The 18415-nt window shown below is 38.8% G+C and overlaps 1 protein-coding gene across 1 annotated transcript in view; it reads right to left on the reverse strand.

The window, feature by feature from the left end:
- LOC113412283 (uncharacterized) overlaps positions 1-18415 on the reverse strand; it is a 33028-nt gene that overhangs the window by 3432 nt on the left and 11181 nt on the right. The window contains exons 6-10 of the mRNA XM_087962553.1: positions 7750-7827; positions 6911-6967; positions 5401-5460; positions 3287-3351; positions 1067-1090 (exon numbers count right to left, since the gene is read on the reverse strand). Coding sequence (XP_087818679.1) covers positions 1067-1090; positions 3287-3351; positions 5401-5460; positions 6911-6967; positions 7750-7827 — 284 coding nt within the window. The remainder of the gene's footprint in view (positions 1-1066; positions 1091-3286; positions 3352-5400; positions 5461-6910; positions 6968-7749; positions 7828-18415) is intronic.

Consider the following 18415-nt stretch of genomic DNA (forward strand, 5'->3'; position numbering starts at 1 on the left):
TTGATGCCAAGCACCCATATGTGCACAGAAATCCAGTCACAGCAGATGATGAGTCAATTACTGCTAAATTTGTGCCCTGCTGTTAATGCAGAGAAACATCATAGTCAGGTTGTTAAGTCAATCCTTACTTTAGGACTATAGATACTGTAACTGCTGACTATTTAAGAAGATAGTAATTGCAAAATGTAGATTATTAGCTTACTGTGAGGACAACCTGCCAGTTTCTTTGAATTAAATAACAAATTATATAAAGTTAGTCTGTATCTCTCCCCCTTCAGAAGCTATTAAGGAACATCTTTTTCTACAAGCCTGTTGAGATTCTCAATTATTCAGGTCATGGTTGTCCCAAAGGTGCTTTTTCCAGGAGGCAACTGGACTTTCTTCTTTTTCTTTTGAAGATGTTTTGCTTCTTATTCAAGAAGCTTCTTCAGCTCTGACACGATAGTGGGGAATGGAAGGAATTATATTCTTTGCAGATAGCTGGTAATCTGCATCCTTTTAGAGGGTCGTTGAAGCACTTGGAGGTTTATCTGTGTCCTCAGGATCACCTGAGTAGTATTCCTGGTTCCTGTAGTCTTGCAATGAATTTGAAGATTTTTCCAGAGGAAAAATTGCAGACTACAGGAACCAGGTGACCCTGAGGACACAGATAAATCTCCAAGTACTTCAACAAAAAGATGCAAATAACCAGCTGTTTGCAAGGAATATAAATCCTTCCATTTCCCACTATCCTGTTGGAGCTAAAGAAGCTTCTTGGATGAGAAGTGAAATGTCTTCAAAAGAAAAAACAAGAAAGTCCAGTTGCCTTCTGAAAAAACACTTTTGGGACATCTTATTCTGTAGCTCCAAGGTATCACTAAGCAGCTATCTCTGTCAAAGCTCAGTTTCGGTAATTGTAATAACTATAGCTAAAACAAAGGACCCACTTTTCCCTCATTGGTGATCTATAATTTATGTTCATAAGACTGACCAGATAGCTTTCTCTGTTTTGGATAAAACAAGGTTACTGACCAGTTGAGCCCTGGCTATTTCATACATCAAGTTCTTTGGGTGAAGATTCAAAAACTTGCCTGGAAAATTGCTGTGACATCTGAAAGAAGAGAAATCCGGATTTTTGAAACAGATTTTATACCAGTGAGCTTGTTCCTAAAATCTCCCAAATGGGATTCTTTAAAAAATCCTCAAAGAATGTGGTATTCTTTGGAGATTATTATGATGGAAGAAGTGGTGTTCTTTAAGCCAACACTGAGAAAGTCATGCTTGTATGATAAGATGCAGGTATGCACTGTGTATAAAACATAGAGATTTATATTAAGAATGTTTTTTTCTTGTTTGCCAGCCCTTTCTCCCTGGGTCTTTTTATAAGAAAGTAAATGTAATCTGAAGAATTAAAAGGAATGTATACACAGAGAGAACAAATGAAATTTATGATATTATCAAGGGAGGAAAATAACTGAAATGGAAAAGGGCTAGTCATATAGCAAGAAGAACAGATGGCAGGTGGACCAAGGCAGTCATAGAATGGATTCCACTTGATAAAAAAGCATCTACGAAAGGGACCTAAAACAAAATGGATCGATGACATCAGCGAATATTGCGGGCCCAACTGGCAAAAGAAAACTCAGCGCTGAATTGGGTGGAAACTTATCCAGGGCTCATATACTGTACACAAAATGCTTCTCTCTCTCTCTCTCTCTGTGTGTGTGTGTGTGTGTGTTTCCTCACCCCCCCTTTCTTGCTCTCTGTGTGTAAAAGAATCTAGATCACGGGTATCAAACTTGCAGCATTATATTGTCGTCATATGAAGTTTCATGACATTTTTTCCATTCACTGAGCTGGGGTGGGTGTGGCCTGTGCGTGACTCATCCGGCCTGCAGACTACCAGTTTGACACCCCTGATCTAGATCCAGTAAATTCATGCCCTTCTAACTATATTTTTCCACTTGCAAACTCTACTTCTTGAAAAATGACTTGTACAGACAGTACAGATATTAAAATCAGAATTCCTCCTTCACAGTCAGTAACTCTCTTTCTTTCCTCAGAATGCAAACTACAAAGACTCATGTTAAGGCTTCAGGTATGACTTGGCTAACTTCAGCTACCTTTGATTATGCAAACAACCAACCAATTCCCTTCAGGGAAAGGCCAGGAAAACTGAAACTGAAAAGCTTCATTGCAGTCATTAATCAGTGCAAACGAAATTGATATGCAAATATCCAAAGCTGAATTGACAATATCTGAATAGTTAAAAGAGATATGTGCAACAAATGTTGATTCAAAACAATATTAGAGAGAGCTAAAATGCTTGTTCGGGGTACACAGGTTGTTGGATGTTTCTGGAGTTGTTTTTATGGCATGAACTGGAGATACCATGTGTATCATTCTCCAGATCAGGTGGCAGTGGAAGCTGCAGTGGGAGAGGATACCAGAACAGAATTGGTTTAGCGGACTGGCTAGTGGAAAGGGCTGCAGATTTCAGATGTAAATGAAGATAGCCTCACAAAGGTATGAGAATCCAAGAAACCCTGGAAAGAGTTACCATTTTTTTGCATCTCCTTGGACTCTGAGTGACTTTTGAAATAAAAGTACTGGTAGTTCTCAACTTAATGACTTCATTTAATGACTGCTCAAAGTTACAATGGTACTGAAAAAAGTGACTTATGACCATTTTTAACAGCATCCCCATGTTCATTTGATAAAAATTCAGATGCTTGGCAGCTGACTCATATTTATGTTGGTTGCAGTGATCAGCTTTTGCGATCTTCTGACAAGCAATGTCAATGGGAAAGCCAGATTCACTTAACAACTTTATTACTAACTTAACATCTGCAATGATTCAACTATAGCAAGCAAGGTCATAAAATGGGGCAAAACTCACTTAACAAATGTCTCACTTAGCAACAGAAATTTGGGGCTCAATTGTGGTCATAAGTTGGGGATTACCTGTACTGAAAGAAGCTGTGTGAGGGGACAAAATGAATAGGAGACCCTTAAAAAGCTCCATTTGGGTTTTTTCTCTCTAAAACTGTACATACTGTATATTGTTAAGCCAAGGGCCTTTATTTATTGGAAATATTCAGAAATAATCTACCTAAAAGAAGCACAACACAAAAAAGGTGTGATTTAGAGAAGAACCTGATGCAGCTGGAAAATCTCTGTCCTCTTTCCTATAGCAGTACTTACATTAAAGTCATATTCTTCTTGTACATAATTCCAATAATGTTTGTATGACTTACAAAGGTTAACATATGATAAAGAAAGAACTAGATTCATAGAAATGTCTTACTGGGCCTTCTCTTTCTCAACAGCTGACAGCTCAATCTTCAGAGTTTCTTCTCTGTCTTGAAGAATCTAGGAGGAAATATATAGCAAGTTGGAAATGAATAAGGCTTTCCTAGCTACACTTCTACTTCTTGTCCCAACAAGAGCCAAACATCCAAGAGCACCCTCAGATTGCATACCAGCTCTTTCCAGGGGAAGGCCGTTCCCTATGGAGAACTGAAGTTTGCGTTTTAGTTGGTTTCTAAACCCAACGGCCTGGAACTGCTCTGAAAAAAAGGAACTGAACTACCAAAATTCAAAATAATTCCTAATTCTCACAGAGGATCCAGAAAGATAGCATAGTTGATGGTACTGAAGATCTAACATGACAAGTACAGTCCTTCTCCTGCATCTAAGTCTTGCCTTATGTCACCAACTAGAACAATTAGAGGACTTTTTCTCTTATGCCCAGGCCTGAACCTTGATTGAAAGGATTCATATAATTTATTACCATTATGTTCTCACACTGACTCTTTTTCATTTGTCCTCAATTACACCATTGCTCTATGAAAGCTTTTTTCTGCCTGGAGTGCCTGCTCCTATTAGTGAAGTAAGCAAGAATTATTTCTTGAAGTAAGCAAGATTAGGGGTTGGAGGCCAAAACATATAAAGAATGGTTGCTGGAATTGGGTATATCTAGTTTAATGAAAAAAAGGACTAGGGGTAACATGACAGCAGTATTCCAATATCTCAGGGACTGTCACAAAGAAGAATGAGTCAAGGTATTCTCCAAAACACCTGAGGGCAGGACAAGAAGCAATGGGTGGAAACTAATCAAGGAGAGAAGCAACCAAGAACTAAGGAGAAATTTCCTGACAGTTAAAACAATTAATCAGTGGAACAACTTGCCTCCAGAAGTTGTAAATGCTCCAACACTGGAAGTTTTTAAAAAGAGCTTGGATAACCATTTGTCTGAAATGGTATAGTATTTCCTGCCTAAGCTGGGGTTGGACTAGAAGACCTCCAAAGTCCCTTCCAACTATTCTATTCTATTCTATTCTATTCTATTCTATTCTATTCTATTCTATTCTATTCTATTCTTTCGAATGATATTTTTCTCTTGCAGAGAGTTATGCAGCTCTCAGTAGAAAAGCCTTCACTTGCATTGTTAGGAATTGATAGTCACCTAACAGTTGGGTTGGAAATATATAAACCAGGATAGACATTTAATACTGTCTCTTTAAGGGAATGTTAAAATTGTAATTGGGTGTGGTTCTTCAAAGGGCTATAAGATGGAGTCAGAAACCTGGGTTGTTCTGTTCTGTTGTTGCTAGATGTTCTGATGTTTTCTGTTTTTGGTTCCTGCATTTTTTCCTATTGACTGTTACTGATTATCATTCTTCTTGAATTGCTGTAAGTCTGTTACTGAACTGTGTATGATACTGGACGTTGTTATTTGGATTATCCCTGGTCTGAAAACTGAATGCTTTAACCGTGTATGACTTGGACCGCTTGTTGGACTTTGCTTAACCATTTACTGGAAGTAAAAACCTACATTTTACTATTTAGTGTATCTGTGTGCTGGTCATGTGCTATTCAACATCACTCTCACTACGTCTCCCTGTGTGCATTCATTCTCCTAATGAGGAATTACCTCAACATTTATGACTTTAGATGTACTGCATCCATGTGAGCAAGAACCTGCAGGATTATGATGTCATATGAATGATGTCTAGAGGGGCATGGCTGATTCGGAGCATTCATGCAGGAAGATCTTTAGGTAAAGAATACCAGGATGAGGTTCGTGACATCCAACCGGTACCTGTTATTTTATTCTAGAAAAGGAAAGACTGTTTTTCAAAACTGGGGATATAAGCACCATTGAATCAGTATAGAATGAGCTTTCTTTGTGAGTAATCAACATTTTTGCCAAAGAATCTTTGGTTTAGTTATAGAACAACAAATGTCATGTTTGTATACCATTGGCAAGTTACCTTTCAATATGCTACCAACTTAAGACTACATAAATAGGGGCCATTAGGGGACAGCAAAGAAAACTCCAACTTTTTGCCATAAAATAGTCATCTGAATTTTTGCAGCCGGCATATAATACTCACACCTCAGTACCTTAAAAAATACCTGTATTTTTACTTCATATTCTTGTACGTACTCTTCTAGCTCCTGAATTTGGTGTTTCATCTGGAAAACAAATTCAAGTAATGTCTGCCATGCTCTTAACATATTATTTGACTGCTTTGTTTTTATTATTCAGTGCATTTACATAAGCACATTTAAATGTCATTAAGTACCATATCTAGGCTACAAATTTCCAGATGGCAATAAATGGCTGCAAAGAGATACAAACCTCCCCACAACCTTTTGTTTTTATTAATGGTCATTTTCAGTTTTAGAGTTCTTTATCTTTGCCTTAATTAAACACGCAGTGACTGAGTAGCAACATCATTGTAGAAGTAAAAAATACAATATGTCTGAGGCTTAGTCTGTTGTGGGAGTCCAATTATTGTTTTTTATAAGTCACGTATACTTTTTTATTATTAAAACCCAGAATTGTGATTCATTCAGGGAATCATAGCCATATAAACTATGTCATAACAAAATGTATGAATCCCCATGTTGGCTGAACATGGGGAAGTATTGCAGGGAAGTATTGCAGTGTTGAAACCTTCAGAGATGCTTGCCCTCAAAATCAGTTAGACTATTTGAGCTGTCTTTAAAATACCTGAAAATCACCAGGGAAGCATGAAAATGAAATATTTTGGAAGGTCACTCAAAGACCTTGATAATACCAGCCAAATATCCTGCTACCCCTCTTGTCAAATTAAAACAAAAGTCCTTGCTTTTCGAAAGGTTAATGAAGAGATTGTTAATAAAAATGATATGTAGTTAATTCCAAAAGGCTATTCTAAAAGACCCAGACCTGGATATGTTAAAGGAAAACTTCTGTGTGATTTGTCACACAAATCTAGTTAGTGGGCAGAGACCATTAAAGCCCAGAAATTCACCAAGACACCAGCCAGTTGCAGAAAGGACAACTTTAAATTGTCTTTATTGTACCTTCTCCCTTAGGAAAGAGTGAGGAACAAACTCTGAGAGAATTTTATCACACTCTTCCTTCTCATTTGGTGAGCCTACCAAGAATAATCAGAGGAACTGCACCGCTTTATTCCTCATGAGTAAATTAATGAAGAGTTGGATTGTCTAGAATAAAGTGTGGGAGTAAGTAGGAAGTTTGTGTGAGCCAGGGTATTTCTATGCAAATGCATATCAAGCTACACGCTGGTATCTATTGTTCCATGTCTCTTTTAGGGAAAAGTTACATGTATATTTAACTCCGGGGATCAGAATACTCTAGGATTATGAATTCAATTTGCTGTTTTCAGAGAGAAGCAGACTTGAAATTGCTTAACTTTATGAAACTGTTATTGTCTCTTTATAACTGACTTCTCTAACTTTTCTCTTCTTCTCACAGCAACCAGAATTCGCAGCATCATATTCCATGAAGCTGATATAGTGGAGTCTATGGAAACTGATTCTATGATACATTTTAGAGTCATTATAAGACTCTTTGAATTGCATACTAACACACTTAACTCTTTGAAAGTTTGGCATATATAATAATAAAATATACCTTTCTGAAAACTTCATCTTCGTCTCCACAAATCAGTTTGCATTCTTGAAGCTCCCTCTAATTAAAAACAATAATAATTACTTATCTCAGTGGATATCCCAGCTTGTTATCTCAAAAATAGTAATAAAGCAGGAGTTGAGGACAAAAAGCAAAGATTTTCAACTTTTCTCTTCAGCTACTCTGAGATAAAATGCAGCATTCACGGTGTAATGCATAGAAAATGTGATATTTGTCAAACATGAGGCTAAATTGAAGTAATCAAATGTTATGGTTCTAATGTTTTGATCCAGAAGTCTTTTCTTATTTGTGCTGTATTGTGAACAGGTAGAACTACAACATCTTGTCAATTGGTCAATCAGTCAGGAACTAGACGACTGCCAGATAGCAGCAAAGAAAATTGTACAAAAACGTCCAGTGCAGATTTTTGGCCTTAGACTAAGTGGTATCTCTACTGCAATAATAACAACCAATCAGATCAATTGTAATTATTTAACTGAAATGCTTTGGAAGAGGTTGATTGAATATTTGTAGGTAATCTGTACTTCAAAATTCATACTGAATAAGATACTTTACACATTTAAATTCTGTGACAAAAAATTACATTTTAGGAGTTCTGGTGATGTTTTCTCTCTGTATAAACCTGATCTTCCCCACACTCTTTATTATAAACCAATAATATATTGCAGCATATTCAACCACCATATACCCCTTTGGTTCTTAGTCTGAAACGAGTTACATAGAGTTTCATATAATAATGACAACAATAAAACTTCCCATTTTTCACACAGACAAGTCCTTAACAATGTATTTATTTTTATTCTGCTTCTACATTTATTTACCTGTAGTTTGTTGACATAACAGCAGAGCTGAAGGTAGTTCCTCTGATTGATATTCTTTGATGCTGTCAAAGCTGAGCTCTAGTTTTGAACACAAAAGCAATGCAAAAATTCATATTCAGTTCACCACAATGGACTGATCAGTCAACTGTTCCTTGCTACATCTTGATATATAAGGCCAATTCATAAACTGGTCTGATAATCTTAAAACTGAAGCTTCCAGTTTTGTTTTACTGATAGATGGTAGTGAAGCCGAAGCTCAAATATTTGGCCCCCTAATGAGAAGAGAGGACTCACTGGAAAAGATTCTGAAGCTGGGAAAGAAAGATTGAAGGCATAAGGAGAAAGGGACAGCAGTTGGTTAGATAGTATCATTGATACAATGAACATGAATTTGGGCAAACTCCAGGAAACAGTGGAGGACAGAGGAGCCTGGCATGCTATGGTCCATGGGGTTGTGAAGAATTAGACATGACTTAGCAACTGAACAACAACTGATAAATAGGGTTCCCTTTTGTTTCTCCATCCTTCCTTCCAGGAAGCTAATTAACAGTAGCTTCAAAGAGGAAAACTTTCATTGGTGGGAGACTTGGAACAAGCAAAACATCATCTCTTTAAGTATTGCCTCTGTCACTTTCAAGGAAATCCCCGAATGTCTACTTAGGAGCAAAACCAAACCAAAGGTGATTACAATCGGAAACGTGCCATGCCACCCTTCGTTGGATGCTTAATGTAAAATAAGTTTTATAATGACTTGGTAAAATAGTATCTATGTTGCATGTATTAAATAATGTGAATGTTTATTTCAACAGAAATTAAATCGTAATTTCAAAACTAAACTGGGGAAAAAAGCTGCACTCTATCAAAATTTAGTGCTTGAGGCATAACATTCATTTCTGTGACAAGTGAGCTACAGCTGAGATATTCAGCTGCGAAAGCTGTTTCATGTTTCCCTCTGTAATGGTTTTCAGTCTGTCAGGGCAGACATATGATAAAGAAGGATGAGCACAGTGGAGATAATTACAGTGTATTTTTTTTTATTCAAGTTTTTATTGGTTTTTAAAAACAAACATAAACAAACAAAACATAAAAACATCAAGCCATCTTCCATATGTATACATACAGTGTGCCGGTTGGTTTACAAATTGCTTTGTGCTTCCATTTCGTAGTCTTTAATTACAATTACATTGCATATAATCTCATATTTTCAATCAAAAATTAAATACCTTAGTATCATTATTAATCAATCATTTGACTATACTTTTATTCATTCATGTTTTACAAGATAATCATAATTTACTTAGTTTGGTTTATAACAATTCATATTATTATCCCAAATCTATCCTAAAATCATTTTGTAGATATAATAAGAAAGAAGTACATCTTTATATATTTATTATTTTCTAAAAGTCTACATATTTCATTACTGTATTATATTGTCTAACCATTGATAGAATAGATCCCAAATTTTATAAAATTGTTTATCCTCTTGTTCTCTAATTTCAAATGTCAATCTACTCATTTCAGCACATTCCAATATTTTCTTAATGATTTCCTCCTGTGATGGTGTTTTCTCATTTTTCCAGTTTTTAGCAAATACAATCCTAGCCACTGTTAATACATTTACAATCAGATATTTCAAGTCTTTACTATATATTTCAGGTAAAATTCCCAATAAAAATATCTTTGGTTTCAAGTCTATATGTTTTTTGTCATTTTTTCCAACCACATGTGGATTTTAGTCCAGTATTTTTTAGCATCCGCACAAGTCCATCACATATGGTAATATGAGCCAGGTGTCTGATGACATTTCCAACATTTTTCAGATTTATTCTTGAACATTCTTGCTATTCTTGTCGGGGGGAAAATGCCACCTGTAAAACATTTTATACAAATTTTCTTTATATGCTGTTGACATTGTCATTTTATAATTTTGAGACCACAATTTTTGCCATTTCTCTAAATCAATCCCATATCCAAAATTCTTTCCCCAAGCAATCATATTCTTTAACTTGTTCTTCTTCTAATTTAATTTCTAATAAATATCCATACAATTTTTTAATCACCTTTTCATCAGTACCTGTCAAAATCTTATCTAAATCAGTCAATTTATAATAGAAACCTTCCATTTTAAAATCTTTAAAACATGAAAACCAATTCATCTTTATACCTTGTTCCTCTAGTTTTTGTATAGATTTAAGTTCACCCTTTTCATTCAATATTTCACCATATCTAACTGTTTCTTTTTGTATATTATAGGATAAGAAAATGATTCAATAGTCGATAGCCAGACTGGAATTTTCAAATAACATTGTCTTTTAATCTTCTCCCAGTTTAACCACAGAGACTCCCATATACTAAAATACCCCTGTGTTTTAGTTCCTTTATACCATAAAAAAGCATGCCACCCCAACAACAAATCATGTCCTTCTAATCTCAACAATCTAGTATTTCTTAGTGTTACCCATTCCTTAACCTACATCAGATTTGTAGCTTGATAATACAACTCCCAATTAGGCAAACCAAATCCTCCTCTAATTCTAGCATCTTGCAAAAGTTTTAACTTTATTCTTGCTTTCTTACCTTGCCATATATATTTCAACACAATTTTATTTAAATCTTCAAAGTAATCTTTTCCAAGCCTAATTGGGATTGTTTGAAACAAATATAAAATTCTCGGTAATATATTCATCTTGATTGTTGATATTCTCCCTATTAGTGACAGTTGTAAATTTTCCCATTTCACCAGATCTAGTGCTATCTGCTGTTTAAGTTTGATATAATTATTCTCTTTTAGAGTACTACATCTTGCTGTCAAATATATCCCCAAGTACTTGATCTTATTTGTGACCTGAATTTTCAATAGGTCTGCCAGTTCTTCCTTTTGTCTTAATAGCATATTCTTTGTCAAGATCTTTGTCTTATCTTTATTTATTTTCAAACCAGCAACCTTTCCATATGTCTCTATCTTTTCTATCAATTTTCTAGAGGGTCTTCTAAGATGAAAACTAGATCATCTGCAAATGCTTGCAGCTTAAATTCTTCCTTTTTGATTTTCATTCCTTTTATATTCTTTTCATCTCTAATATTTCTGTTTAGCACTTCCAAAGTTAACACAAACAACAAAGGTGATAGTGGGCACCCTTGTTTGTTCCTTTTCTTATATTGATAGAGTCTGTTAGTTCTCCCTCTATCATTACCTTTGCCATTTGCTTATAGTATATAGCTTCTATTGCTTGAATAAATTTTCTAGCAAAGCCCATCTGTTCCAGCAGTAATAACATGAATCGCCAATTCACATTATCAAATGCCTTCTGTGCATCTAGAAATATCAGAGCCATTTTGTTAAGTTTGAGGCATGGGTTAATGAACGGAGACCAGACTGTAAACTGTGAACTTCAGCTCTTTATTCACGAGCATAACAGAGACAAAAAACCCCCGGCTAGCAGTCACTCTTTTATAGAGTAAGCTGCTCCCCGGATAACCAATGGATAGTGTTTGAACCTTGGCGCAGCCGCCAACAGCCAGTCAGATTGCTTGGAATGAACCAATCATAACTTGCCATTATATGGGCCAATAGGACGTGCAGAATTACGATCCTGCTAGGCAAATGAATCTTTATTAATTACATTTCTTTCGTTCACACAACACCCCTCCCCTGGGTTTCATTTGTGGCCGTGGTGACGTAATCACGAGGTATGCAGGTCGTTTTACCTGTCTATTCGATTTTAGCTGTTCCACCGGTTTTTGTTTAAAGTTCGGTTCCGGTGGAACGCAAGGCTCGTCTTCACCCGGGGTTGATTCGCGACACTATCAGAGTCCCTTAAGTCCATTCCTGGATCGGGCGGGCATGTTTCCGCTATGGTGTTCCTCTGCAGGGAGGATGCCCCCGATCCCGGACCTTCTTCAGGTGGCGCGAGCACTCGGTTTAGTGGCCGTCTGTCCCCGATTACGTCGTCGTCTATGTAGTCTTCGTCCCCCTTGGTATTCCCTCCTCCCTGAGTTTGGAAGTCCGGAGGGTCGTGAATATTTGATTGTAAACGAGATCGGAGTTGGTCTATGTCACGTTTCCATATCTTGCCATCTGTTGTCTTAAGGCGGTAAGATCTAGGGCCAGTGAGGTAGACTATGGTGGCTGGGACCCACAGCGGTTCGCCGGAAAGGTTTTTTGCGTAGACTAAGTCGCCTACCTTGAATTGGCGATACGTTCCGCTGGATCCACAGGGTTTCTCTGGCGAGTAAGACAGGTGTAGCTGGTCGAGGCGGAGCGAAGCTTCCGCCCCATTAAAAGTTGGCTGGGGTCTTGTTGGTGACACTGTGGGGGGTAATGTGTTGTAGTAAGAGTATTTTGTTCAATCTAGCGTTGATGTCCCCGGATCCATTTTTTGGAGTGTCTTTTTAAGGAATTGGACCATCCGTTCAGCCCTACCGTTTGCCGCAGGGTGAGCCGGCGAGATTAAGGCGTGGCGGATGCCCCGGTCCGCCAAGTATTGTTTGAAGGCGAGGGCCGTAAACTGGGGTCCGTTGTCGGAAACTAGAACGTCCGGGAAACCGTGTGTTGCAAATAATCTATCTAGTTTTTAATGACCGAGTCAGTAGTTGTGCTTTTCATCTTGTGGATTTCGAGCCAGTTGGAGTAGGCATCCACGGTTAGGAGAAAAGTGTGTCCTTTCGTGGGTCCCGCGAAATCAATGTGGATGCGGGACCACGGGCCTCGAGGAGTTTCCCATTCGGTGGGAATTGCTCTCGGTGGGGCGTTGCTGACTTCTTGGCAGTTTCTACACGTGGTAACCCAGGCTTCAATTTGTTTATCGATGCCTGGCCACCACGCGTAGCTTCGGCGAGAGCCTTCATGCGGACGATGCCCATATGTCCTTCGTGTAGGGTTTTCAACACAAGTCGCTGTAGTTTCTCTGGCACAATGACTCTATCTCCCCATAGGATGCAGCCCTTCTTGGAGAATAGTTCCGTTTGCCGGTGTTTGAACGGCGTGAAAATGGCAGGGGTTTCTTCGACTGGCCACCAGCGTTCGACCCAACTGAGAACTTTTGCGAGGATAGAGTCTCGTTTTGTGCCGGCAGCGATATCTCTTGTCGTTAGTGGCGGCGAGTTGAGGGTTTCAATTTGCAATGTGGTGAGGGTTGGAGCTGTGTCGCTGACAGTTTCCGGAAGTGGGGAACGGCTCAAAGTGTCAGCGTGGGGAATGGCTTTCCCGGGCGATGCTGCAGTACGTAGCTGTAGGCTGCTAGGAATTCTGACCAGCGAGTCATTCTAGGTGATAATATATGCGGCGTTGGTTTATCACCCGCTAAAATGCCAAGTAAAGGCTTGTGGTCTGTGACTAGAGTAAAGGGCCGCCCGTAGACATATTCGTGAAATCGTTTCATGGCCGATACAATAGCAAGCGCCTCTTTGTCAAGTTGGCTATAGTTTCATTCAGCCTTTGATAATGTGCAGGAAAAGTAAGCAATAGGGGCCTCATTCCCGTTTGGTAACACGTGGCTCAAAATGGCTCCAACCCCAAATGGTGACGCGTCGGATGTAATGTTTAATGGCAAAGTCTCATTGTACTGCATTAGCACAGCGTCGGAAGTTAATAAGTCTTTCACTTTTTGAAAAGAGCGTTCTTCTCGATGTCCCCAGACCCAGGTGGCTTTCTTGTCGAGAAGTCTATGTAGGGGCTCAGCTACGGTCGCCTTCTGGGACAAGAAGATGTTGTAAAAGTTAATAAGTCCCAGGAAAGCCTGGAGATCAGTCTTATTTTTTAGGTCTTGGGGCGTTCTTGATTGCCCTGAGTTTGTTTTCGGTAGGGTGAATACCATGTTTATCGAGGAGGTATCCGAGAAACTCTACCCTTTCAGTGCATAGTTGACATTTATTTTTTTTAACCTTGAGGCCGGCGTCCTTAAATATATGTAAAACCAATCTGAGACGCCTTTCAAGCTCTACTCTATTTGGGGCAGCAATTAACAAGTCATCGAAATATGGTACAACCCCTTTTATTCCCTGTAAAAGTCTCTCCATTAGACTCTGAAATATCCCTGGGGTTACACTCACTCCGAACTGGAGTCTGTTGCATTTTAAGGCACCTCGGTGTGTAACGATAGTCTGTGCCTCTGCGGTTTCCGCATCAACGGGTAGTTGTTGATACACTTGCTCTAAGTCTAACTTTGCGAAGATCTTCCCGCCGCCCAGGGAGTGGAGAAGATGTTGAACCACCGGCACTGGATAAGCGCTCTGTTGGAGTGCGTGGTTCAGAGTGGCGCGGTAGTCTCCACAAATTCTGATTGACCCATCCGGTTTGATGGGGGTTACGATTGGGGTTTCCCACCGGGCGTGGTCAATAGGCTCCAACACCCCTTGGGCTATTAACTTATCAAGTTGCTCGTCAATCTTGGGTTTAAGGGCGAACGGCACCCAATGAGGCTTAAGGCGGATAGGGGCTACTTCTGGATTGAGGCTAAATGATATAGGGGTCCCCTTGTACTTGCCTAAGTTGTCCAAAAACACGTTGTGGAATTCCTGGACGATGCTCTCTTCCCAATCGTCGCTTCCAGCCTGGTGAATGCCGGCCACCTCGATCCCGAGTGGGGCGAACCATTGTAGGCCTAGTAAGCTAGGCCGGTCACCATCGACGACAGTTAATGGGAGAGACACGGCACGATCTTTAAAAGATACATGGACTTGACTCACTCCGACGACTGGGATCGAGTTCCCCTGATAATCTCTGAGGATGATTTTCTGTGTCCTGAGGTCTTGCCGACGGATGGTAGGGATCAGCTGTTTAAGAGTCTTCCAGGAAACCATTGAGAGGGACGATCCGGAGTCGACTTCCATCTGGCAAGGTTTGTTCTCGATGGCCACTTCCACTCGGATCTTTTGTTTGTCTAATGATGAAGCGTAGCCGATAATAATAGTCTGATGTGCCTCTTCTCGTCTTGCTGGAAGACCAGATGTTTTGCTGCTGTAGGCATGGTTGTTCCATTGGTTATTCAAACGATCCCGATTTGCAGGGAGGTTCCCTGTGGTTTGGCGGAGGTCGTTCTCCTTTTTGTTTGTGTTGAATTCCCTCTTACTTCTGCAGACCCGTGCGATGTGGCCTCTCTTCCCACAGGAACGGCAGATTGCGTCGAGGAATTTGCAACCGGATCGCGGGTGGTTTCCCCCACAACCCACACATGGGCACTGAAGTTTTAGGGTTTGTTGATCTCGTTCGGCCCGAAGTCTGTTAACTTCTTCTTCATCGCTCTCGGATTGGGACTCGAGGTCCTCATGGTGCGCTGTCGCTGAGTGTCTTTCTAGTTGAGGCGAGGCTTCACGGGCGAACTGACGGAGTGGTGCGTTGGTGCGGCGCATTCGAGCAGCCGACTTCTTGGTTGCCTCTGCTGCAGTAGCGTCAGCAATGGCATCTGCAAGATCGATGTCCCCTTTTGCCATGATCTTGCTCTGTACTGCGTGGTCATCTAAACCCAGAACTATGCGGTCTCGCATAGCTTCTTCTAGGTCTGAAAACCCACAGAGGCCTCCCAGGTTTCTTAGGTCAGCGATGAAGTCTGCAATACTTTCACCCTTCCGCTGATCCCGTTGATAAAATTCGTGTCTCCGAACCAACGTTGGTATGGCGGGGGCATAGTGAGCCCGTAGGATAGGCTCAAGGTTGTCCCAATCCATTGCTGTCACTTCAGCCAGTTTCGCGAGCGCCTTCGCCATTCTAAAAACGGCTGGTCCACAATGGGTCAAGAACACCACCCACTTCTTTCCGGCTGTTGCGTCTTTCAAATTGTTGGTTTCTAGAAACATTTGGAACCGATCCATATACGACTCCCAGTCTTCCTTCTCTGCCGATGTAGATGCGCTCTCAGCCACGTGCTTCGGTTGGTGCTCTGTAGGGTTTATTCAGCTCTATTGTCTCCGTATCCCATCCTCGTCGCCAGTGTTAAGTTTGAGGCATGGGTTAATGAACGGAGACCAGACTGTAAACTGTGAACTTCAGCTCTTTATTCATGAACATAACAGAGACAAAAAAAACCCGGCTAGCAGTCACTCTTTTATAGAGTAAGCTGCTCCCCGGATAACCAATGGATAGTGTTTGAACCTTGGCGCAGCCCGCCAACAGCCAGTCAGATTGCTTGGAATGAACCAATCATAACTTGCCATTATATGGGCCAATAGGACGTGCAGGATTACGATCCTGCTAGGCAAATGAATCTTTATTAATTACATTTCTTTCGTTCACAACACATTTGTTTTTCAGGATGTGCCTCGTAGTATTCCAAGGTATCCAAGATTACTCTCATATTATCTTTAATTTGTCTCTTTGGCAGAAATCCATTTTGATCAGGATGAATAAAATTATTTAGATATTTTTTAAGTCTTTCTGTCAATAATGAAGCAAAGATTTTATAATCTGCATTTAGCAGAGAAATAGGTCTATAGTTCTTAATTTGTAATGGATCGGCCTCCTCTTTTGGAATAAGTGTAATATAGGCTTCTGACCATGATTTAGGTATCTTCTTCTTTAACATAACTTCATTCATAACTTCTAGCAATGGAAGATTCAACGATTCTTGTAATGTTTTGTAAAATTCTGCCGGAAGTCCATCTGGGCCTGGTGCCTTTCCATTATTTTGCTGCTTGAGTGCTTCAGTTAACTCCATCATCGTTATATTGCTTTCTAACATTGTTTCAATCTCTTTAGGTATCTGAGGTAAATTAGCATTCTGTAAGTACTGTTTAACTCTTTCCTCATCAATATTCTCTTGCATATATAGTTTCCCATAGAAGTCTCGAATGATTTCCTTCTTCTCTTTACTACCATAGCAAACTTGGCTTTGGTCATCTGTTAATTGCAATATTTTCCTTGATTCTTTCTCCTTTTCAATTTGTATGCTAACCATCTACCTGGTTTGTTTGCGTCTTCAAAGTAGTTCTGTTTAGCACCTCTAATTTTCTGTGCTAATTCTTCTTTTTCTATTTGACCCATTTTATGTTTAACTATATCCATTTTAGCTTGATGTCCTTTTTCTGTGGCATTTTCTGTAGCTCTTTTTCAAGTCTTTTATACTCATCCTCTAAGGCCTTAGAGGCTAATCTTTTCATAGTATTTCTTTTCCTTGTATAGTCTATTATCAAGCCTCTAACATATGCCTTCATTGTATCCCATACATTAAGATATGATGTATCTTCTTTTTTGTTTTCTCTAAAGAAAAAAGGCAATTCTTTCTTCATCCACTGTGTAAAGTCTTTTTCCTTTAAAATAGTATTATTTAACGTCCATCTAGATCTTCTTTTTTGTCCTTTCCATTTAATTGTCATTGGATTGTGATCTGCCCAAATACTTGTTTCAATATTTATTTCTTGAATATTAGTTAACAATTCTGTTGACATATCATATCTATTCTATAAGTGTCTATTTGAATAGAAGGTGTATTGTTTAGTTTTAGCATTTCTTTCTCTCCATGTATCTTTTTAGTTTATTTCATCTACCATTTAAAAAAAAGATTTAGGGAGAGTCTTTCTGGTTTCCTTTATTGTTTTCTGTGCTGTATAGTCCAATTTATTGTCTACAATTCCATTAAAATCTCCCATCATAACTATGTTAGCATAGTCCAGTTCAATTATTTTCATATGTAATTTTTTTGTAGAATTCTTCTTGTTTGTCATTCGGGGCATAGATTGCAATCGGGCATGTTTTTGTATTATTGTCCATTATTTCCATCATTAGTATTCTTCCGTCATCATTGGTATAAATCAATTTTGCTGGGATAGTCTCTTTAATATATAAAACCACTCCTCTTTTCTTACATTGTGTCAAGGAAGTACATATTTTCCCTAGTTTTGGCTATATCAACAATTGTTCATATTGTTTTTTAATATGTACTTCTTGTAGACAAATTATATCAAATTTTAATTTCTCTAATTTATGAAAGGTTTTCCTTTTTTTAATGGCTGAGTTAAGTCCATTTATATTAATTGTAATCAGTTTTTTCTCTTCCATGGTTATATTTTGTAGTTAGGTTTAGCAGTTCTTGTAGATCTTGGTTCACGTTGTTCTTTGGCTTCCACCTTTCCACCTACTGCACCTTCTTCTTTTTCAATCGCCATTTGGCAGTCCTCTTGGAATTCAATTAGTGAGATTTCTTTTTCTGCCTCTTCCTCTTTCCCTCCAAAAAATTCTGTATAAAATAATTCCGCTTTCTCAATTGAGTCAATTCTATGTCTCTGTTCTTGCCATGTGAACATTAAACCTTTTGGAATCAGTCATCTATAATTCACCTCTTTTTTAAGTAGCATTTTAGTCAGGAATCGGTATTCTCTTCTCATCTCTCTCACTCTTCTGGGTATTTGTTTCAAGACCACAATCTCCTTGTCTTTATATTTCAATGTTTTCTCCTTTGCCACTTGCAATATTTGCGCTTTAATGGATTTCTTTGTAAATCTAATGTGAACTTCTCTTGGTAAGCTATTTCTCATCTATTCCATCCATCATCTTCTCTTGAGTTATTTCCAAAGCTTCAGCCAGTATTTCTATCATTATCTCAGCTAAGTTTTGTCCTTTTTCTTCCTCTACATTTTGGAATCTAAGATAGAATTCTGATCTATCCATCTCCCATCTCAACATACCACTTTTATCTTGTTCAACCACCGTTAATCTATTACCAATATCTCC

The sequence above is a fragment of the Notechis scutatus genome, chromosome 4 (genome assembly GCF_049901735.1).
Source record: "Notechis scutatus isolate UNSWTSFEM ecotype Mainland chromosome 4, rNotScu1.2, whole genome shotgun sequence".
Taxonomy (NCBI): domain Eukaryota; kingdom Metazoa; phylum Chordata; class Lepidosauria; order Squamata; family Elapidae; genus Notechis; species Notechis scutatus.